The sequence below is a fragment of the Micropterus salmoides genome, unplaced genomic scaffold, assembly GCF_014851395.1.
Source record: "Micropterus salmoides isolate LMB-PRFRI ecotype aquatic unplaced genomic scaffold, ASM1485139v1 Ms_hic_scaffold_3, whole genome shotgun sequence".
Lineage (NCBI taxonomy): Eukaryota > Metazoa > Chordata > Actinopteri > Centrarchiformes > Centrarchidae > Micropterus > Micropterus salmoides.
Genome location: NW_024042261.1, coordinates 4,516,096 through 4,540,483, shown reverse-complemented (window position 1 = coordinate 4,540,483; position 24,388 = coordinate 4,516,096). Strand labels below are relative to the sequence as shown.

Genomic DNA, 24,388 nt, shown 5'->3' with positions numbered 1-24,388 from the left:
CAGTCTCCTCTTAAGGAGGTGAAATGCAGCTCTGTTGGGTTAAGGTCAGCTGATTGACTTGGCCATTCTGAAACCTTCCACTTTCCCCCTGATGAAGTCCTTTGTTTTGTTGCCAGTGTGCTTTGGCTCATTGTGCTGCTGCATGATAAACTTCCTCCACATTAGTTTCAATGCATTTCTCTGTAAACTGGCAGACAAAATGTTTCTGTCCACTTCTGAATTCATTCTGCTGCGACCATCATCAGTTCCATCATCAATAAATATTAATGAGCCTGTTCCAGAAGCAGCCACGACATTACCTCCAGCATGCTTCACAGATGAGCTTGTTTGCTTCGGATCATCAGCAGTTCCTTTCTTTCTCCACACTTTGGCCTTTCCATCACTTTGCTAGAGATTAATCTTGGTCTCATCAGTCCATCAGATTGTGTTGCAGACCTTTTGCAGCTCATCACTTCTTTGCAAATTTCAGTCTGGCCTTCCGATTCTTGCTGCTGATGAGTGGTTTGCATCTTGTGGTGTGGCCTCTATATTTCTGCTCTCTGAGTCTTCTTCCAACAGTGGATTGTGATACCTTCACCCTGCACTGTGGAGGTCGCTGCTGATGTCACTTCCTGATATTTTGGGAGGGGTTTTCTTCACAGCTCTCACCATATTTCTGTCATCAACTACTGTTGTTTTCCTTGGACGACCTGTTGGACGTCTGTTGCTCAGTACACCAGTAGTTTCTTTCTTTTTCAGGACATTCCAAATTGTTGTGCTTGCTCTGCCCAATGTTTGTCCAACGGCTCTGGTCGATTTTCCTTCTTTTCTCAGCTTGACAGTGGCTTGCTTTTCTCCCATAGACAGCTCTCTGGTCTTCATGCTGGTTTATCCTCACAGGAAATGCAGTCTATAGGTTTGAACCAAGGATGAAAACTTAGACTAGTCATGCAGAGCTGTTTAATGTTTGGACAATCAACCTAAAAGGCAACATCTGGGCAACAAGAAACATCTGGCAGTCACATGTTCCAATAGTTTTGCTCACTTGAAAAATGGGTGGGTTCAAACAAAGGGAGGTATGTCCTGAGTTGTTTAACACACCTAGATGTGAATACCAGGAAATGAGAGCTGAAATTCTGAACTCTTGTCTCTTTTGATCTTAAACCCAAATGTCTTCGGTGAACAACAAAAACAAAGGGATTTGCCTTACAGTTCCAATACTTTTGGAGGGGACTGTATATCCACAATTCGCACCTTCTTAACACAGGCTACATCACTTTTACTATTTCTTTACACTATGCTAGTTTCACATCTACACATACAAATGAAAAGAGCAGTAGAAACGGATGGATAAAAACTGCACAAATTTTTTTGTTTTCATTTTGTCCAACTTCAGTCTTCCTCAGAATGAGTCTTCACAGAATAAACATCCAATTACATTTCAGATGCGTTATCCTCCCAAACAGACATATCTTTCATTCATGTGGAAATCACAACAATGTCCGAACATGATGCTTTTGTTTATAGTATTAACACCGGCATTTAGAAATGTGCTCCCCATAACTCAAGCAGTTAAGAGCAACAAAGCAATGATTTGCTCAAAGGCTACAGGGACAATCTGAGATATGACAACATAGTCAGTGATATTTTTTATTTCTATATCATCTTGCAAAAATCTTTCAAGTTCAAATCTTGAATTCTGGAAACTTGGCAGAATATTTATAGTAGTAGTTTATAGACAAACATGTCTAGAGCAGTGTATTCAGACTCCTAGTTTGGTTCAATAGGCAAGCTGACAGCAATGTTCCCAAAAAAACATAAATATACAGTATTGCCCACAAATGCCAGTCTGTGCCATCATCACTCAAAAATGTGCTACCTTATTGTAGGAATGTATTGATTTGATAAGTCCGTAGGTATGACAACCATATGTTATGTAGAAAACTGACCTTTTTTATCCAAATGCCTCAGTATGCTTCACACCAAGTTGAATAGTCAACCAGCATCTGACCCCTCAAACCACACTTTTCCAACAACAGCACAGGGTGGGCTCTGCACTTGACAATTTTTGTTTCTCTCAGAAACAGACAACCACACAAACACACTCCCTTGACACTGTATAATTGGCCAGGTGTTTGAACTTCTCTCAAGATCTTTTCATTCTTCACACAAGTACCTCTGTCTTCTTTCATGAGTACAATTGAGTCCAACATTGTGAATGATTTCAAGGAGACTGTCTGAAAATGTGCAATTATGCCAAATTTAAATCATTATCAAATCATAGCCCTCTCTGACTGCAGCCTTTTCACAATGCCTTTGAGTGTGTTCATTCAGAAAAGGCATAAACCTTTGGACTTGGACTGACACACTTTCTAAAAATTACAATAATTAGTTTCAAGTATATCATGGCTTTACAGTTACACAGACTCATTCAGTTAGCCTTTTGAAACTTAGTAAGTTATTCTTTGTGTGATAACCCTGTTTGCTCATGGTCCGTCATCCTTGTTTAATGTTCTGACAACATGGCTCATCACAACTGGTACCTGTGCCAACTGTGTCGTTAGTGGTGCTACAATAGATTGAATTATACTTTTTTCACCTTGCCTAACAAGCCAAACTAGTAAACTGCTCCAAACGCTGCAGAATTCAAGTCCATTATTCCAAACATGCTTTCTAAAAACACAGTTCTTTAAATGTGATTAGCAGGTTATTATGGCCATGGAGAAGTTTTGATATTTGGGCAGCAATAACTTTATTGGCCATAATATTCTGACACACAAGAATTTCAGTTACATAAGTCCTGATGTTTAAAAAAAAAGCAACATATAACAATTGGGTTAACAAGATATGGTAAAAAAAACTCTACCTTGTTTAATATAAAGGGGCATGTGTACACTTGGGATTTGAAAAACCCAGCCTTAGGGACCCAGGGGGCCTTTACAAGACTTGTACAAGACTGGAAGAGTAACAAAGGTTCATATGGCAATATCACTGCTAGTGTTCCTCTCATTGGATTAAAGGATAACTCTTAACAAATATTGGTGAGACTAATGCATTTTGCTTTACATAGCTTTACATACAAAAACAAAGTGTTATAATACAGAGATAATGCATTTATACACAGCCCAGTAATGGGAACAGTCTAAAACTCATTGCTGAGCCTGAAATTGGCTGGTTTCGATTTGGATGGGGTGAGCAGGTGGGGACAGTAAGAGCTGCAAGGCCACCAGCCATGGGTCATGCAGTCATCGCCATGGTAACCCTGATATGGTGCAGCATCGGAGGATCTGAAATGCAGAAGAGACTCTGGATGATTAGGGTGTGTGTGTGTGTGTGTGTAAGCATGTAGTGGCAACTTTTTGAGCAATGTTGCTGGGCAATCTTGCTGGTGGCAAGTCTGACTATGTTTTGAACGGATAGCGGCGGGGCAGTGGGGGGGGGGGGGGGGGTATAGCAGTAGTAATCTTTACTCATTACCACTGACGGCAACATTGTCCAACAACATTGCTCTAAAACAGTGGTTCTTAACTTGGGGGTCGGGACACCACTGGGGGTCGTGAACCTGGTCCCGTGGGGGTCGCGAGAATGCTACTAATGACACAAAAATAGAAAATAAACCTTAACAAATAACTAGACGGACTATAGTTGTGAATGGAATCACGTTGGGCGAGCACTGTGAATATTTTGCACTGTTTAATCCAGTAGGTGGCGGTAATAAGAAGAATAAGAACCCCTGCTCCAGAAGTTGCTCTGTGTATCATCAGCTTTAGGCTGGCCACAATAAAAGGGCACTCGAAAATGTGCAGTTTCACTGTATTGGGGGGTCCGGAAACCAGTCACTATCTGGTATGAGAACCATTTGCCTCACACAGTGCAACACATCTCCTTCACAGAGTTGATCAGGTTGTTGATTGTGGCCTGTGGAAAGTTGGTCCACTCCTCTTCAATGACTGTGCGGTGCTGGATATTAGCCAGAACCTGGAACACGCTGTCATATATGCCGATCCAGAGCATACCAAATATGCTCAATGGGTGTCATGTGCGATGAGTATGCTGGCCATACAAGAACTGGGATGTTTTCAGCTTCCAGGAATTGTGTACAGATCCTTGCAACACGTGGCTGTGCATTATTATGCTGCAACATGAGGTGATGGTCAATGAATGGCACAACAATGGGCCTCAGGATCTCGTCACGGTATCTCTGTGCATTCAAAATGGCATAAATAAAATGCACCTGTGTTTGTTGTCCATAACACACGCCTGCCTACCATAACCCCACCGCCACCATTGGCCACTCGATCCTCTGTTCACCCACACAACGCTGTCTGCCATCTGCTCTGTACAGTAAAAAGTGGGATTCATTAGTGAAAAGAAAACCTCTCCAAAGTGCCAGACGCCATCTAATGTATGCATTTGCCCACTGAAGTCGGTTACAACAATGAACTGCAGTCAGGTCGAGACCCCGATGAGGACGACGAGCATGCAGATGAGCTTCCCTGAGACGGTTCCTGACAGATTGTGCAGAAATTCTTTGGTTATTCAAACCGATTGTAGCAGCAGCTGTCTGGGTGGCTGGTCTCAGACGATCTTGGAGGTGAAGATGCACGTGGTTGCACATGGTCTGCGGTTGTGAGGCCAGTTGGATGTACTGCCAAATTCTCTGAAACGCCTTTGGAGATGGCTTATGCTAGAGAAATTAACATTCAATTTACAGGGAACAGCTCTGGTGGACATCCCTGCAGTCAGCATGCCAATAGCACACTCACTGAAAACTTGCTACATCTGTGGCACTGTGCTGTGTGATGGAACTGCACATTTTCGAGTGCCCTTTTATTGTGGCCAGCCTAAGCCACAATTCTTTAGCAAGGCAGTGGTCGCCTTGGAGGTGTGTTTGAGGTCCTTATGTTGGAATACTGCCCTGCAGCCCAGTCTCCAAAGTAAGGGGCTCATGCTCTGCTTCAGTATGTCACAGTACATGTTGGCATTCATGGTTCCCTCAATGAACTGTAGCTCCCAATGCCGCCAGCCCCAGACCATGACACTCCCACCACCATCCTTGACTGTAGGCAAGACACACTTGTCTTTGTACTGCTCACCTGGTTGCCACCACACATACTTGACACCATCTGAACCAAATAAGTTTATCTTGGTCTGACCACAGGACTTGGTTCCAGTAATCCATGTCCAGTCTGGTTGTCGAACTCCTCCTAGAGATTTAGTCTGACCGACTTCAGATTTTCGTTGTCTAGTCTAAAGCCATTGGTGATTAAAAGTTGTACAAACGGTAAGTTTTCGTGAATTGCCGTCCGCGTGGGGTGACATCCAAAATCAATGATTCGGCATGAAACAGGAAGTTGTTGTAACTTCAGTGTACATGCTCACATCCGCGCCAAATGCTACATGTTTTATAAGAACACATGACCAAGCAAAATTCACTCAGTCATAGCGCCACCTACTGGCAACAAGTAGTGACTACTTCTACGCTGTGATGAAACAGTTCTTGCAGTTTGGTGGCATCTACGTCAAAACTACGTCAGAAAACCCTTAACACATTTATGATATTATGTTCTAAAGGTTGTGAGTTTTTCTTCAATGGCGTATCCTTGCCATGAAACAGGAAATCCTCGTAACTTTCAGTGTACATGCTGAAATCTGTACCAAACTTTACATGCCAATTGTCATAGTGGTAGCACCACCTTCTGGAAACAGGAAGTAAGCGCTGTGTGAATTGTCATGATGTTTTCCACACTTGACGTACTGGGACGTAACGTATAGTTACCGGGTGCTCCTTAGCGCCACATAGTGGACACAGGACGTGGCGTTCTGTTCCTTCATGCAGCTTTAATTTCTTTCTGTTTCTGCTTCAGAGACCATACCACAATATCTGAAAACATTTTGAAACTGTGTGAAAATAATAACCTAAGCATGTGAATGTTTGAACTGCAAATTGCCATAAGATAAGAATAGAAGCAGACATCAACACAATTTGAGGCTTAATGTTAAGCATGTATCTGGTCACAGTCAGCAGTGCCCCACCTTTGCACCAATGTGTTATTACTCAGAAGGATGGCATTATCTTAGCTGCACAATAGCCCTGCATGGCAGGATTAGACGAAACATGCAGCCACGTTGGAGCGGTTCTTTTTGCTATCAAGGCAGCTGTTTTGTTCCATGAGTCCCAAACTATGACAGAAGGACCTGCACATTGGTTATTTCCAAGTGAGCAACCAAAGTAAAAGTATCTTGAAGTGGAAAACATTGACTTTCACTCAAAAGCGATAATCAAACACTGGCTGGACACAACATTGTCAGAAGGAAAACCAATACAATATTAATACATAGTACATTGCGACTGCTGTGGTGATGATGTAGTAGAGGTTAAATATCCATTTTGTGCACATGATAGCATAAGCCTCAAAGACTGTGCTAATGGCAGATTCTGTTTGAAGGAATCTAATGGCAAATTACAGATCAAACATTTACATGCCTCATATTTTTTGGTCCAGACACTGATGCTTGTATGCAACAAGGAGTTTGCTGATTTTGTTGTATGGTCAGAAAATGATATACACAGAGAAAACCAGCAGCACCATATTTAGAAGAGACTGTGGAGCCAACGGCCATGTGTAGAGCATGCTAGCTTGCTTAGCTAGGTGCATTTGTAATTGACGTTAACTGTCATTTTAACCAGGGTAATAATTTTTTCTAGCAAAAAACAGGCTTAAAACAAAATGTACTCACCAGAGAAAATGAACAACCAACACCTAATAAGCTTTTTCAGCAGCACTGGTTAAATTTACACAGTGCCGTGGGTACGAGTCACTCTAGCCTCACTGACAGGTCGTCATTGTAACAACTTGTCACAGATAGTCCCACCCTGAAGCATCCCCTGCTTTCTGGTTTATTTTCCTTTAAATTGGACCATAATTTACTAAATGAACATCATGCTGTATTAAAGAAGACATGAAACTAGCGACTGAGACCATAAACTCATTAGGAAAGTGTTTACTGAGATAATAAATCAGCTGAGAAGTAGGGTCATTTTACCATTATTTCTAATGAAGCCGGACTTCTTCTAGATCCAAGATGGCGCGGTCTATAGCTGCCTCGGAGTTAGGCGTGCTCTGTTTTGTTTTTGTGTGTTAACTCAGTTTTCGGCTGTCATTCCCGGAGATATTTCACCAGAGAAGAGCTCATGAACATCAGGGGAACAACTCCAGCGGATTTATTTCTCACTTTTCTCGCGTCATCAGTGGAATTATTGGACATTTTGGTGAAGGGCTCTCTTGTTGTTGTTTGAACGAATGAAGCGCCGTATGATAGGCAAATGAGCCGGGTCGCTTGTGCTACTCCGCCGGCGAGGAATCCGCACACCGTTACCGGCAATATTTCTCTCCAATATTTCACACTGTGCAACAAACTGGATGAACTTCAGCTACTGGTGGGGAAAAACAAAGACTTTTATTCATCTTCTGTTCTGTGCTTCACGGAGACGTGGCTGTGTGGATCAATACTGGACTCAGCACTGGAGCTGGCTGGCTTCCAACTCTACAGAGCAGATCGTGACACAGAGCTCTCCGGCAAAACAAAAGGTGGAGGTATCTGTTTTTATATTACCAATGGTTGTTGTACCAATGTGACAGTGATTCAGCAGCACTGTTAATCTGGAATATTTAATCATAAAGTGTAAACTGTTTTACTCCCCCCGTGAGTTTGCTTCATTCATTCTGATCGGTGTTTACATTCTGCCGCACGCCAACGTGCACGAAGCACAGCGCATGCTGGCCGACCAGATACTGTGTGTGGAGCAGACAAACCCGGACTCCCTTATCATTGTTCTTGGTGACTTTAACAAAGGAAACCTCAGCCAAGAACTCCCCAAATACAGACAGTTTATTAAGTGTCCAACCTGAGAGGGGAACACTTTGGATCACAGTTAGCAGTGCCTATCACGCCGTTACACGTGCTCCACTGGGACACTCTGACCACGCTATGGTCCACCTGATTCCTGCTTACAGACAGAAATTAAAACTCTGAAACCTGTAGTGAGGACATCAAAGAAATGGACCAGTGAAGCTGTTGAGGATCTTCAGGCATATACAGAGGCTGTGACATCCTACATCAGCTTCTGTGAGGACAGCTGCATTCCAACACGCACCAGGGTGAGTTATAACAATGACAAACCCTGGTTCACAGCTAAGCTCAGACAGCTGAGGTTGGAAAAGGAAGGAGTGGAGACCGGGCCAGGTTTAAGGAGTCAAAGTACAGGTTTAGCAAGGCGGTGCGAGATGCTAAACAGCTGTATGCAGAGAGACTACAACACCAGTTCTCAAGGAATGATTCTGCTTCTGTCTAGAGAGGATTCAGACAGATCACCAGCTACAAACCTAAATCCCCCCACTCCATGAATGACTCACGCCTTGCCGACGAGCTGAACCAGTTTTACTGTCGCTTTGAAAGACAACGGGACAGACCTGACACCATCCCCCGTCACACCACTGATCGGCCACAGTCCACCATCTCATCCCCCACCTCCTCCCCCTCTCTTACCATCCTAGAGAGGAACATCAACAGACTGTTCAGGAGGCAGAAACCTCACAAAGCAGCGGGGCCGGACTCTGTCTCTCCATGCACCCTGAAGCACTGTGCTGATCAGCTGTCTCTGGTGTTCACAGACATTTTTAACACCTCACTGGAGTCATGCCATGTGCCAGCCTGCTTCAAAGCCTCCTCCATCATCCCTGTCCCCAAGAAACCAAGGACCACAGGACTAAAAGACTACAGACGAACCTGGGACATTGTACATATTTGTTGTTAATTGTAAATTGTTGTTGTTCCATTGTTATTTTTATATTGTCAGTTGTATTATTTTTCTCTATTCTTCTGTTATTCTTATATTAGTTGCATTTGTTTATTACATATTCATATATTTCTACATCCATTTATGTCAGCTGTATGTCTGTCTGCATGTAGCACCTTAACACCAAAGCAAATTCCTTGTATGTGTAAAACACTGCTTGGCAATAAAGCTCCTTCTGATTCTTTCTGCAACCAGAGGAGTCACCCCCTGCTGGCCGTTCGATAGAATGCAGGTTTAAGGGATTTCTGCACTTGGGTAGACTAGACCGTTGATTGCAATTTGCAACCTCACCACTTGATGCCACTAAATCTTACACACTTTACCTTTAAATATGGAGTTGCATGTTTAGGTGAAGAGTCCTAATTGCTTACATATGTTTGAGGATAGTTACATGCAGTTTACCACATATTTACCTGTGAATAGTGCTGGGCATTGTGTTTGCATACTGTCTTAAACTTTGGCATCACATTGCAGGATAATTTATATACACCAATAGCAGGGCTTATTTGAAGCCCAACTTAGAACGACTGAGGAGTGTCTTACCATGATATCGGCTCTTTGCGTTGTTCATTCTCTTCCTGAGTGTTTGCTCTTCTAGGCTGGCTATCTTCCTCTGAATATAGAAACAAAAACATACAACCATAGTTATGTGTATCTCCAATAAATAAGACATGTTTATTTAAATTTCCTCAAGATATTCACAACAGCAAGTACTCAGTATGAAACAGGAAGGACATAAACATATATTCTAAGAGGGATTGACAAAGGGTGATTCACATTAAATACTACTGAGGTGGATGGAACTTTGGGTCATCCTAACAGTAGACCATACAGTCTGATTTTATTATTTAAATTATTTTATTGCAAGGACTGCAAGAAAAAAAAATGCTTTTCATGTGACAACATTGAAGAAATGCCACTTTGCTATAATGTAAAGTAGTGAGTGTACAGCTTGTATAACAGTGTAAATTTGGGCCCAATTAGCCATTTTCCCTCCCCAGTATCATGTGACTTGTTAGTGTTACAAGGTCTCAGGTGTGAATGGGGAGTAGGTGTGTTAAATTTGGTGTTATCACTCTCACACTCCCTCATGCTGGTCACTGGAAGGTCAACATGGCACCTCATGGCAAATAACTCTCTGAAGATCTGAAAAGAAGAACTGTTGCTCTACATAAAGATGTCCTAGGCTATAGATAGAAGATTGATAGAAGATTGCCAAGACCCTGAAACTGAGCTGCAGCACGATGGCAAAGACCAATACTGAAGCAGAGCATGATCCCCTCCTTTTACAGACTGGGCCGCAGGACAGTAATCCAATATGAGAACGACCCCAAACACACCTCCAAGATGACCACTGCCTTGCTAAAGAAACTGAGGGTAAAGGTGATGGACTGGCCAAGAATGTCTCCAGACCTAAACCCTATTGAGCATCTGTGGGGCATCGTCAAACGGAAGGTGGAGGAGCGCAAAGTCTCATCTCACCCAACATCCACCAGCTCTGTGATGGAAGAGTGGAAGAGGACTCCAGGGGCGACCTGTGAAGCTCTGGTGAACTCCATGCCCAATTTGGACATTTTCACTTAGGTGTGTACTCACTTTTGTTGCCAGCCGTTTAAACATTAACGGCTGTGTGATGTGTTATTTTGAGTGGACAGCAAATTTACACAGTTATACAAGCTGTACACTCACTACTTTACGTTGTAGCAAAGTGTCATTTCTTCAGTCTTGTCACATAAAAAGATATAATAAAATATTTACAAAATTGTTAGGAGTGTACTCACTTTTGTGAGACACTGTAAGTTCATGAACGATATACAATTATTTTGTTTTTGTTGACATTCTGTTTGGCTCAACGGTTAGTGTGATTGAAGGCTGATTTCTGTGAAAAATCGCACGTGAAATGGGAAATGAGCGATCCTGAACACGAAACAGCTGCTGTTTGTTATTATAAAGACAAAGAATCTGGGTGAAAGGATGGATTAGCACACGCAGGTAGCAGGGATTTGGGGGGTCGTGGGATGCCCTAGCTCCATAATAACCAGGAAGAAACAGAATATAAATAACTGAACCACAACATAAGCAGACAGATCACTAATTTAACTAACAGACTGAACTAGCTAGAAAACCCTAAACATGACAAGATTAAATAAACCTATAGAAACGCAGAATCCAAAAACAGACTAAAACAGAGAAAGACATGAACACAAAACCACACTCCTAACAATAAGACCTGTTTCCATTAATATCATTAGTAACCAACAGTTACTGTACTATTGTTAACCATTCCTGTTTGGTTCCCAGACTGTTGTCGGGTAGCACAGAGGAGATGTTCTCCAGGGCCAAAGTCGATGCTAACCCCTTTCACTCTTTCTTCAACAGTTGGCAAGCAACACACAGGAGCTTTGCTTTAGTCTTGAGATGCTGTTGTCTTTATTCACTAGCTACTGAAACTTATACTGTACATTTACAACTAAATTGAGGGCTCACTGCCGACACCACACACTGTGACACATGACTCTTACACATTTTTGAAGGATGTCAAATCTCTCTCTCTCTCTCTCTCTCTCTCTCTCTCTCTCATTATCCTAAAACATATACAGAATCCCAGAAACTATCTAGATAGTATTTATGTCAATATTGCACAGACTGACTCCAGTGTCTTCAGGTTGTCTAAAGCCAGATATAGTCTCCGCCTCTGTTTATAGACCTTAAGTGATTGTTGTCACCAGTGGTCAATACTACATCTTTGCTTCACGCCTTAGCTGCATGGATCTGGTTATAACAGTCCTCTGTGGTTGGATAAATTGCCAAAGCAGTTCACAAACATTCTGCCAGCATACCTAACTTACAACAAGGCCATTTACAAGTCTGTGCTTCATGAGGGCCATGAACTGAGGTGCTCTGACATGACAAACTAGGTGAATGAGCTGATGAACCTTAAATATGAACAAACTTCAACTAAATTAAAACTGTGTGTAAATTTAATGTAATTTATGTTGTAATTTCCTTGTGTATAAATATATAGCTAAATAACTTGTTCTTTTTTTTGTGTCAATGTGCATATCTGAACTGATAGTTATTACTCATTATAAATGTATTTGACTGATTTGCTTAGTATTCTTCTTCTTCCACCACTTTTCAACAACTAAGGGCCAGCTCTGTCCCATTGCTTTGCAGATACTATAATTTCCCTTGTTTATCCTTGTTTCAGAACTCTCTTTATTACACTGAAAGCACTTGTTTGAGTAGATCTAATAAAACACTGATTTTAAGTATAACTTGTTTCATTGGATTTCATCTTCAAAGCACTTGTTAGCTTTTTGTTTAATATGAATTACAGGTCAATACGTTATCGTTTAATTCAACTTTGAATTTAACACAATAACCTTGATTGTAAATATGATTTTTGCCGTGTAATATTACATTTTAAACCAATATAACACACTATATTTTGGGCATTGCTTTAAAAAAAACCTGATGTACACCTTTTAAACTGAGCTCGTATTGCAGCAGCTCAGCATTGTTGAAAGGGAAAGTAAAATTGAATACTAAAAACATTAGTATTCTGCTCTCTAGGCTACTATTTCATATTAATCAGAAGGAAAAGTGCCTACCAAAGTGGGATTTACATAATTAAAAAATAGCCGTTTATCTTTTATCATGAATTACAGCCTGACTGGGATTCGAACCACCGTCCAGATAATCGTTCAGCACCTTGGACAGCGGCCGCAAAATGCTGCAATCTGATTGGCTGTCAATGAGTTACAACCGTCTGCAGCTGGCCATGGGAGGCGGACACGCTGATGACGAGGCTAAACCCCATGGGCACTAGCGTTGGTCGCCACTGCGTCTCTTAAGGTGTCAGGGAGTGAAGTTTATTCGCTGCACAGCCTCACTGATTTCCGTCACACGGGCTTATACGATACAAGACCAAAGCAAGGCAAGTCTGAAGTTTGGAAAACTTCTCAGTTACTGACAATAATTAATGCAAAGATTTATGTTGGTTATTCTGAACGTTTATCATAGCCCAAACATTTGTGTCCTTTTTTTTTTTTTCTCTGTATGTCACAATGTTTGCGGGTGCAGGTGGGAGTGAATACACATGTTGTGGGAGCGGGGTGTAGCTTAACAAATTGTAACAACTACGGACAAAGCAGGTGGAAACATCGCTTTTCTACTTTTACCCTTCACTTCCTCCACCGCAGCGTCTTTGCTGTCGGCTGGGTGTGAGCTGAGCTCCGCCCCCGGTCAAACACGCAGAGAGGACAAAGCAGCTAGCACGACTAAGGTTACTTTTAAATGGTTCTGCATGATTCACGTGAGTCAGAAAATTAGGACAAATCACATCCCTGATAAGTGTTCTTGAACCACTTTCCATGACTTTTCCAAAACTTTTATGATTTAATTATTTTCAAAATTTTTCCAGGCCTGGAAAAAAACATTTTCCAAATTTCCTCATGCTCATGAAATACTGTCCCTCATTAGCAGCGGTTAGTCCACTACACCAACTTGGCCACCACAGCTAGCAAACTGTGGGTAAGGCAAGAACTCAATTAACAAAATAATCATGTCCCATTCTTAAGTTATTGTGGATCCTGCAGCACATAATGTGAGTAATGTAAAAAATTACATCTAATATGCTGGCTGTTTTTGCTGAGCGTGCATTGCGCTAAACCGCAAAATAAACAAATAGCACAATTATTTTTGAAATACTTACATTTCCAAAATGGTGCACCTTTGCAAGGTAAATCTAAAACCATAGATAGAGGTACTTACACAATTAAATGAGCTAGCACTCTATGTAGGGGGGAAAGGCAAATCTAAATGACTAAGAATCACAACTTTTCTGATATAGGGAGCCCACAAAAACAGCCTGGTGTTTAATTTCGCATTTTGTGGGTTGTCTGCACAACAGATCCACACAGTTAAGTGCACAAATACCGTGAGATTTTTATAATATATGTCACCTTTAATGTTTCTAAATGTTGGCTTTATGTCCTAATTGCGCTCTCTTGCTGCAATGCTTCTTAGTGTGTGAAGCTCAGTGGTTAGCTGTCTCCTCACAATCATTTTAGAAGTTCTTAGGTTTGAATCCACTGACAGGCAGAACGGAAATGATGAAAATATACTGAAGGGGTGTGAGGTTGCTCTGTGTGGGCTTTGACCTGAAATTTATGGGGACATTTGGACCCTGAAGCTAAACCAGTTAAGAACCACTGCTCTGTAACAGAGATAAAATCAAATGTTGTGTGTGGGTGACATGCATTTCTTACCACAGGGGTTTCCCTCCACATCGTCGAGGAGATTGGCTGTAGAGTTGGCTGAGCCCAATCTGAAAAGGAGCTAAGTTAACGAAGCAAAATGCTATTATCAGCTGAATTAAAAACTTTTTAAATGGTATATGATCATAGTCAGTGAATAAGATTTAGCTACTTTACTACCTCATAGGGATGTCCTGATATGAAAATTCTTGGCCGACACTTACTTGTACACATGTAATATGTTTTATTCTTTCTGTGAATATAATCCAATTAATCTTATTTCCATAGTGTACAGACACCTTATTTTGATAACCAGACACTTGCACTAAATTCAAGTCAGTAAACTAAGTCCGACCCAATTTGATAAATAATGTTGTATGTGGTTCTCGTATCACGTAACCTAAAGACTTCCCAGCCTCTCTTCAGGTAGGACTCTTATACTGCAACACCTGTCTTTATAAAGAAAGAAAATGGTTAAAGGATAAAGTCGCTAACCTGCCTGTCAGCTTGCACTGGTCCGTTTGAGTGGATTTACCATAAAGGCTTGAATACATGTGCACTTCAAATTTAGGTGCATCCAGCTTAATTGCCTTCTCACAAACGAGTGACAGAAACAGTCAAAGCGGTTCTTTTCTGAGAAGTCGGATGTGCTACGAGACAATTCAGCAGAACAGTGTCTGCAAATGGCGATTATGGTCTTTCTCTGACATTACAATGCTTCCACACTGCCGACATGTCAAAACTTAATTGTTCAGTAAAATTTATTCGGTCTTTTGACTTATGAGGCCAAACACCCAAAGTGCTATTTTTGACTGATTAATTTTGGTTGCCAACCATTCGGTTCATCCCTACTACCTTACAACAAAAAAGAAATGTTAGCCAGAAAACGGGACAAAGATTAATTAAAGGATACGAATGGTGCTTCAGCAGCATCCTTCTTTTTGACTTCCTCCTCTTTGTCTTTTCTGAGAACGTTCTCGCAATTTCAAACAGCTTCTTTCTCGTTGCTGAAGGGTAGAAAAAATCCTTTATCATTAACTACACCAGACAATGACCTGACCATTCACAGTAGTCTTGTAAATCAGGAGACTTACATTTGCCCATGTGTTTGAGTTTGGCTCTGAACAGTGCGTCATCTGAGACGGCCTCCACTGAAGCTGCAGAGTACTGTTCTCCTGCACACAGACATAGCAACATTGCCACCCTGTACACTTGCACACAAATACATCAACTGTAAAAGAACAAGTATTTATAGTATGATAAATATAAGTATAAATCTTTGATGCAACCAACAAATATCACAGAAAATTCCTAGACACACACAGACCAGTATTCAATAGATTTCAATGTGCTGAGTTGTAAATAGCTTGGCAGGGGAAGCTTGATGAGTGATATCTACCTGTTGAATTCTCCGTGCTAGATGAATGATTGGACTTTGATTTCTTTGATTCATACTTCAAGCGATCTAAAAAACAGAGAGCAGATGTTATGACCACTGATATGAGGAACCCAGGTGAATGAGCTCTGGTATAACAGTATAATACCCAATCTACTAAACCTTCACGTCAATATATCTTGACCAGTATCTGATGAGACGGGAAAACTTTTCAAAGCTTTTCAAGGTGGGTTATCTCATTCCAGAAGCTTCTTTAAGCAACCTCAACCCACCTTGGTTAACTATGACCTAGATGACTGAGAATTTTTACAGACATGTTTAAAGCTTTGCATTGGTGCACCAAGGCAAGCATTTTACTCACTTACTACTATCTACATAAAGATGGCCTAGGCCATAAAAAGATTGCCAAGATCCTGAAACTGAGTTGCAGCAAGGTGGCCAACAATCCGAACAGGCCTCACTATGGTAGACCAAAAAAGTTTAGGGCCCGTATGACTGCTACCAGAATTGCTGTAGAGGTTGGAGGGGTGGGGGGGTCAAGCGTGTCAGTGCTCAGACCATACACTGCATCAAATTGGTCGCATGGCTGTCATCCCAGAAGGAAGCCTCTTCTAAAGATGATGCACAAGAAAGACAAACAGACTAAATACATGGATTACTGGAACCATGTCCTGTGGTCTGATGAGACCAAGATAAACGTATTTGGTTCAGATGGGGTCAAGCATGTGTGGCAGCAACCAGGTGAGGAGCACAAAGACAAGTGTGTCTTGCCTACAGTCATGGATGGTGGTGGGAGTGTCGTGGTCTGGGGCAGCATGAGTGCTGCCGGCATTGGGAGCTACAGTTCATTGAGGGAACCATGAATGTCAACATGTACTGTGACATACTGAAGCAGAGCATGATCCCCTCCCTTCGACTAGGTTGTAGGGCTGTATTCCAACATGATAATGACCCTGCATTGCTAAAGAAGCTGCGGGTAAAGGTGATGGACTGGCCAAGCATGTCTCCAGACCTAAACCCTACTGAGCATGTGTGGGACATGGTAATAGTGCTAGTAGCTTTTGGGTTGTTGATACTGTAGTGCTGTATGTTTTTTAAAAGGTGGAGTTTTATGTTCACATTCAGCATTACTCACCAAAATGCACTGTATCCTTAAGCTTTAATAAATGTGTTGAATACACAAGTATTTTCAATCTAGCATTAGTCTTGTTTGAGAAGAGCTGCAGCTTGCCTCGAAAGTAACATACCTGAAATCCAACAGCTTGAAGATGGCTTGACTCGACTTGTAATAGCGGAAATAGTATTAGCGTTCTTTGTAGCTGATGAAGTGGATGTGATAGAAATCCCAAGGGACTTAAGTGTCTGTTCATTTTAAAACAAATCAATACAGGGGAGTTGAATACTACATGTAAAAGGCTTAAGCACTTTTCTAAACCATTTCGGTCAGTGATTTTCACCAGTTGGCATTTATGGAGAATGCACAGAGGCAGTAAATTGTTAATGTCAGAAATGTACTCATTAAATGCATTTGTTACTGCTTAATTAATGTAGATAAACATTGGGGAATAGTGATGAAAAACAATAATGGAACTGTCATTTAATGTGGGTGTGAGATAAAACTTTTGCTGAACCAATTGGAGCGTTTCATCACGGAGTAAAAACTCCCAATGAGTGCTCTGCTTGATCTATAGGCAAGTTATTTCCCATCAGGCATTTTGCCTCTGCAGCTTGTGGAGAGAAACTGAGGCACAAGCCTACTGTTTACATTCATGTTCACTAGCTTGCAGCATTCTTCTTCCCTGCCTTTGGTAGTGTACTGCAGCATATCTTGGTGGGTTGCAGTGGAATAGTGTGAAACCGTTGTCAGGAATGTGTACCATCGTACTCTTGTGTGCATGCAGAGGAGACTATAGGTAGAAATATGTGTCACTAGAACTGAATTTGAATAATTTAGATTTGAATTGCTCAACTTGAATAATTGCATAAAAAATTAATGAATTGTATAATTGGAATTTGTATTTTTTGACTTGAATAACTTAATTGAAAAACTGTATAATATGTATAGTAGCATAATTTGAAAGTAAATGTATTTGTTTGGAACGCAATCGCACTAAACTTGGTCTGAAACTGTATTTGATCCTCACAGAAGAAGTTTGCAGACACATCTAGATCATTTATACAGTAGGTCCTTGAGGAAGAGCAATCAAGTGAAAATTCACAGAATCAGCACAGATCTTTTTTTATCATTTGCCTCCAACTGTGTGCGGGTGCGCTAACCATTTTACAAAGAGGACAAGAAACATAACAAACAAGGATTTAAATTTGAAAATTTGTTACTTTAACATTTGCATGTTAACCAGTTGAAGTTGCTGCTTGCACACTCCGCAGCTAATGTGGCTAGCGGCTATACACATTCTGGAGCCTGAAAAGAAATATTGTGTGGAGTTCTTGAAATAGACCTGTGAAGAACTGCGACGTGCATGCAGCTGTCGGCCGCACGGCATGCACGCAAATCTCAGAAAAAGACTGGAATGGCAGGAAATGTACAGTGTAAGTAACCGTGGCTCTGCAGCTTGTCAAGATTAAAGCGGAGCTACCGTGCCCCCCCCCACTCATAATTGCCGCACACATATACAGTACATGATTCAACTATCATTCGACTACAGGCAGGACATGACAATTATGATTCAACTATGTAAATCCTTAGTCGTGGACAGCCCTACAAACTAGTCAGCTTTTAAGGTCTTAAGGTCACTTATTTTACATTAATTTCTAAGTACAAGAGAAAAGGCAAGCATGACCAATCCCATGTATAATGTATAGTAATCCCATATGATTACGGCTTGAGTGCTGCGCCATGAAAGTAAAATCATTATGAGAGCATCAAAACCAACTAGATGACTTGTAGTTCCTCCCCAGTGGACTTGGGCATGTTGAGTCTTTAAGCTTTTGGGATGTTGTTCGATTATCTGCTCTAGCTTTCCTACTTTTTGTACAGATATTGTAATAATAATGGTCCAAAATAACGCAAAATGGCATATTGTCCAGCTTAGAAACCAAGTATCTGCAGCTACTGTGAGGACTGTGCTGAGTAACTTCAATCTTTTCAATAGAAAAGTTATTTCCTCCTCCTAAAAATAAAGCACTTTATTCATAGCCAATGAGATGGAAACATGAAACATTAAGTGGGTTTTAAGCCATAACTATGTTAATGGTTATGTATGTTAACTCTGCTTGACTGAAGCATGACGCCTGACCTGCAATAACTACCTTCTCAGACTGTGATACGCCCTACCTCCCACCTGGGGCGGCTGTGGCTCAGGAGGTAGAGCGGGTTGGCCATTAATCGGAAGGTCGGCGGTTCGATCCCTGGCTCCCCCTGGTTGCGTGTCGAAGTGTCCTTGGGCAAGATACTGAACCCCGATTTGGCTGTTCCGCCAGTGTATGAATGAGTGTGAATGTTAGTTTCCGTTTGAGCACTTAGGCTCAGTGTATGAATGTATCTAACTGGTGAATGCAGATGTAGTGTAAAAGCGCTTTGAGTGGTCAGAAAGGCGCTATACAAGTACGGAGCATTTACTTTAATTTTATTGACATTTAAGATTTGTTTCCAGTAAGATATCATTGAGTTGATAGAGTAACTTTGCTTTTGTAAACTTGTACTGCTGTAGAAACAAGTTAGTTATAATTAAAATATTAGATGTTTATCAATTAACATAATACAAAGTGAGTGAACAGAAGAAAAATCTAAAACAAATCAATAGTTGGTGTTACCACCCACAGCGATGTAGGAGGAATACAACTGGGTGAAGGCAGACAGGAGTTTCAAGATGTGCTGTCCAAGCTCTTTTGAAGAAACAGACATGGGGAACAATGGGAGCCGTAGACACAGTGGTCAGCCAGCAGATGAAAGACATTCATACTTACTTCCCTTTGCAATCCAAAGATGTCCGACAGTGCAATCAGCTCAGAGCTGCAGAAAACAGTGGGACCCATGTTACACTCATCTACTGTCCAGAAAGACAAAAACATGTATATCCGACATGGAAACAAGGCCAAGAGGGGCTTAAATAGTCCAAGCCCCCCCCCCCAAAATAATAAAAAGAAAAATAATTTTGATGCACTGTAGAGCAGTTCACACATAACGACTGCCGATCGACCACTGATATACCCCTGATCACAGCCTGACTGTCGCTGAGCTCTCCGACAATCGGGCTAAAAATCATGGCTAGGCTTAAGGAAAAATGGTGTGTTCTCTTCTAACAATAGGCATTTTTTGGCAGCAGGATTTGACATTAACATTTTTGCTCATAAGCCAATGTGGCTATTGTTTTCCAAAGTTACTAGCCACGCAGCATTTTCATTAGCCACATTTTTGTTGTTGGAAAGTTATGTTTTCGATGATTCAAGCGTGCTAAAATCTTCTAATATTAGTAGCTCTGATAAGGTTGTGTGTAAAGCTACTTTTTTAAAAACATGTAGTCCATTAAGATAAACACATAAAATAGTAGCTTCTTGTTGTGGATAATGAAAATGCTGCATGGCTGTAAAAGATGAACTAAACTGAAATTTTTTTTTTCAAATTGTTCAAATTTTTTTTATTTTAACAGTAGTAAATACTGTAATACAGAGTAGAACAAGTACCTGCATTAGAAACAAAGAGCAAAGAATAAATTATTTTGAAAAAATCCACAATCAAGGCAACAGGGTTAAAACTTTACGAAGGTCTATATCAGTTTTGGGCACTTTGGATAGTTTGTTCAAATCTGTATTTCCTCAGAGCTTTACCTGAATTTATGTTTATCATCATGAAGCTCTGGTAGCTCTGAGTAACTGGAGATCACCTGAAACGAGGTCTTTATTTTCCAGATTACTCCCATACAAACACATCTGCGTTCCTACATGGCCTGAGTAGTTTTATTAAAAAATAGAATTAACTCTGGAAAGGTAGTTGTGATATGACGATATGATGAGACGTAAGGGCAGCCTTGCTAGTAGTAACACCGTGTCCCGTAATTATCAATAATCTGCAATTTTCCAGCATTTACCGGCACTTCCCTCCTAGCTTTTCTCGTGCACTCTTGTGCATTTCTTCCCCACACTGGTCGGCCACGCACTGACCGAACGCTGTGTTGATGTGTGTGCATGCGATCAGTCACGTGTGATGACAGAGATCATACCATCAGGTTAAAAGCAAGGGGGTAAGCCAGAGATCGGACAGTGAAGCAGACCAAAGCCTGCATAGAGGGATCCACGTAGGCCCAAAAATAACGTCAAAACCCAGTGATTTCAATCTCAAAACGTTTTGCACCAGTTTGCAACGGGCTTTGAGGTATGTTTTCTCCCGTTTGGTGGGCGTGTCTCAGGTGTTACCCAATCAGTTGCAACGAGTTTGTAAACACAACAGTGTTAAAAAGATTCAGTGCGCTCGTGTATACAGCAGGGTGTTCAAGGAACCACCGTTTCCGTAGAAAAAAAATGTTTTGCTACGTTTTGTCTGTGCTGAACTTGCCCTAGGTCTGAGGGACTGTGGCTGCCCTGTGACAGATTGAACTTTTATCTTCTTTGACAAAAGTCTGGATGTCATATTTGGCGCACACGCACGCTGGCGCGGTGGCACTGCAGGAGAGAGCGAGACGTGCCTTTGGTCTGGATTCTCCTGCTATTAAAAAAGATTGCTATGACATCGCTGCTGCTGGTTAAGTTGATAATTAATGGCAGACCAAAACAGCCCTCAGTCAGACGGCAAGTCCACTATATTAATGTCCACAGCGTCTATTTGTTTACAGTGTCGTCGGTAAAGACAGCAGGCTTCACGAATGAACCAATGAGCAAACACTGTATGTATGGAAGATTTTATTGGAAACAAATGTGTACTATGATGCACAAATATTTCACTATCTATAAATATCTATTTATACTTTTGTGATCTGTAAAATCAACATTTCCTGTCAATTTGCAGGTCACGTTACATTTGTGACTTCCTTTTTACGCATTTGTGGAATTGTGTCCAATCTGCCCCACAGAGATCTGTAAACAGAGATCTGCAAGTGTGAGAACAGTTTATAAGCTACACCAGCAGGTGGCGGTAGCGACACTGCCTCCCATGAGTTGTAAGAATGTCTACTCCAGTACCTAGAGTCATCTGTAGGAGACAACATCTTCTGCTTCTGCTGGACCAGTGGACTCTACTACGTCTAAACTTATCTGTACAAGTGTATATATTTTATTATACTTTATCACTGCATTTGTTTAATGTTTATATTATTTAAATCAATATACTACATTTGAAAGTACTGTTGTACCTACTGTCTATAGGAACTATTATAAACCCTATGTATAAAGTTACGGTCCTCAAAAGTGCAGTCAGTGTCCATTTCCCGTTAGGCTTTTGCATGAAAAAACGTATTTTTTGTAAGGCTCATGAGTAGGATTTACATGACACCTCAACAGCTCCATAAGATAGGTCAGTCCAATAAAATCTTCCATATATTAAGACTGAAACAGGGAGTCATTCAGGACATGTGGATGTCTAAGGCAATACTGGAAATCTATCTTGTGTGCCGTTCTGTAATGGGAATTTCATGAGAACCATCTTTAAAACATTGCCATGTAACTGATCTCACTAGGGGCCTCCGTCCTCTTGGGTATGGGGAAAATGGAAGGTAAATGTGGGTGTGATGCTTTAACATATGTCCAGAGGGGTCAGGACTTTAAGTGGTTCACCACATGTACCTTGGACATGGGTGTCTTTCTATAGATCCAGATTGAGTGAAAGACACCATGTTCCTTTGATATAGTACTCCGACCCTGAGACTAAGATAAAAGCTGCATGAGCTGTTACACTGGAGCTCACTCGGATGATACTCCCTGATGTGTATGTGCCCCCGTGAGTTCCTTCTGCAGAAGACTTGAATAAAAATCATGGAAAGACAAGTGTTTGCCTGAGCTGTTTGAGGGGCAATATTCACTTTATCAGACTAGGCCTATTGCGGCTAATGAATGAATAGCCATTTGCTGGACAACCAGGGGTCCTTAAGGGTACTCCAGCTAAAAGGGAAATAGTTTTCACCATAATTCCATCCATAAGTAACACAATGACAGAATGTATGACTATTTGGGTCATGGGTTTCATACACTTTCTGTAATAAAAACATCTAAAAGCAAAAATCCTATCTGATAAGCGTGTCTGGGACATTGTGTCATTTAAGGTTGATGTGAAAAAATTGGCTTGGAAACTGGTGGGTTGCCGGATTGAGTCCAGCACGAACGTGCCCCCTGAGCAAGGGCCTGAACCCCGAACTGCTCTCCGGGCACCGTACGAATGCAGCCTACTGCTCCCTAAATAGGATGGGTTAAATGTAGAGAACAAATAAGCTCCTTTGCCCTTCCTTTACAGAATTTTTGATTCTCATACCTAATGTCCTGTAAGTATGTAGGGGAGCGGTGAGACAAACGAAACAGCAATTTTCTCATACAACCCATAAAACTACCTCAGCACATACAGTCCACAGTACTTAACAGAACTGGGAAAAATCAGGTCAATACGTCACACTCATAAAAGAAGCTGTTTCAATCACGCAAAGTAAATTCACTCAAACAATCATTTTATTTGAATGATGAGTTGTGTTTACTGTTTCATGGTCATGATCACATGAAAGATTAGTTAGTACTTTAACACATCCTGAATTTTTAAATGTCAAAGTTTAACAGTTTAGAAGCTATTGAAGTTTAAACGTCAGGAGTCACTGTCATCGTAGTCATTGTATGTCGCTTTTATCCAAAGCGACTTACAATTGCTATATCTGTCAGAGGTCGCACGCCTCTAGAGCAACGAGGGGGTTAAGTGTCTTGCTCAGGGACCCATTGGTGTCTCACAGTGGATTTGAACCCGGGTCTCTCACACCAAAGGCATATCTCTTATCCACTGCACCATCACCACCCCCTACTTGGCAATAAAGCGCCTTCTGATTCTGATTCTAATTGTTTAATCTGATATGAGGCTGTATGTTTCGGACACTCGGGCGAAGAGAGGGGCGGAGCTGTCAACTGATCTCCATCTGGTGGTGAGTTGGGTCAGGGGGTGGGGGAAGACTCTGGACAGACCCGGTAAGCCCAAACGGGTAGTGTGGGTGAATTGGGAACGTCTGGAGGAGGCCCCTGTCCGTGAGATCTTCAACTCAAACCTCCGGCAGAGCTTTTCTGGCATCCCTGTGGAGGTTGGGGACATTGAACATGAGTGGGCAATGTTCAAAGCTTCTATTGCTGAAGCCGCAGTGGGAAGCTGTGGTCTCAAGGTCTTAGGTGCCTCAAGGGGCGGTAACCCTCGAACACTGTGGTGCACTCCGGCCTTCCGGGATTTGTTGTCTCAAAGGACTCCGAGAGGTGGTTGCAAGGTACCGTCAGGCCCGAAGGGCTGCAGCCTCTGCTGTGGCAGATGCAAAGCAGCGGGTGTGGGAGAAGTTCGTAGAAGACATGGAGAAGGACTTTCCGTCGGCTCAAAGTGCTTTTGGAGAACTGTCCGCCATCTCAGGAGGAGGAAGCGGGGAACCGTCCACTCTCTCTCTAGTAGAGGCAGAGCTGGAGGCTGATGGGGGTTTCTCACAAGGATCTTGGAGTGGGCCTGGGAGCATGCCCATCCAGTCTACATATGCTTTGTAGATCTGGAGAAGGCGTATGACCGGGTCCCCCGGGAAATACCGTGGGAGGTGCTGCGGGAGTATGGGGTGAGGGGGACCCTTCTCAGGGCTATCAAATCCCTGTACATCCAAAGCGAGAGCTGTGTCTGAGTAAGTCAGACTCTTTCCAGGTGAGGGTTGGCCTTCGCCAGGGCTGCACTTTGTCACCAATCCTGTTTGCAATATTCATGGATCCCCTAGTCAGAGCTGGTTA

The 24,388-nt window shown here is 41.8% G+C and overlaps 1 protein-coding gene across 1 annotated transcript in view; it reads right to left on the bottom strand.

Moving 5' to 3' along the window:
* Positions 1–1,615: 1,615 nt before the first annotated feature.
* The window catches only part of cuedc1b (CUE domain containing 1b), a 55,643-nt gene continuing 32,870 nt past the window's right edge, over positions 1,616–24,388 (bottom strand). The window contains exons 6-11 of the mRNA XM_038693298.1: positions 15,500–15,565; positions 15,195–15,275; positions 15,014–15,107; positions 14,113–14,171; positions 9,383–9,452; positions 1,616–3,266 (exon numbers count right to left, since the gene is read on the bottom strand). Coding sequence (XP_038549226.1) covers position 3,266; positions 9,383–9,452; positions 14,113–14,171; positions 15,014–15,107; positions 15,195–15,275; positions 15,500–15,565 — 371 coding nt within the window. The 3' untranslated portion in view covers positions 1,616–3,265. The remainder of the gene's footprint in view (positions 3,267–9,382; positions 9,453–14,112; positions 14,172–15,013; positions 15,108–15,194; positions 15,276–15,499; positions 15,566–24,388) is intronic.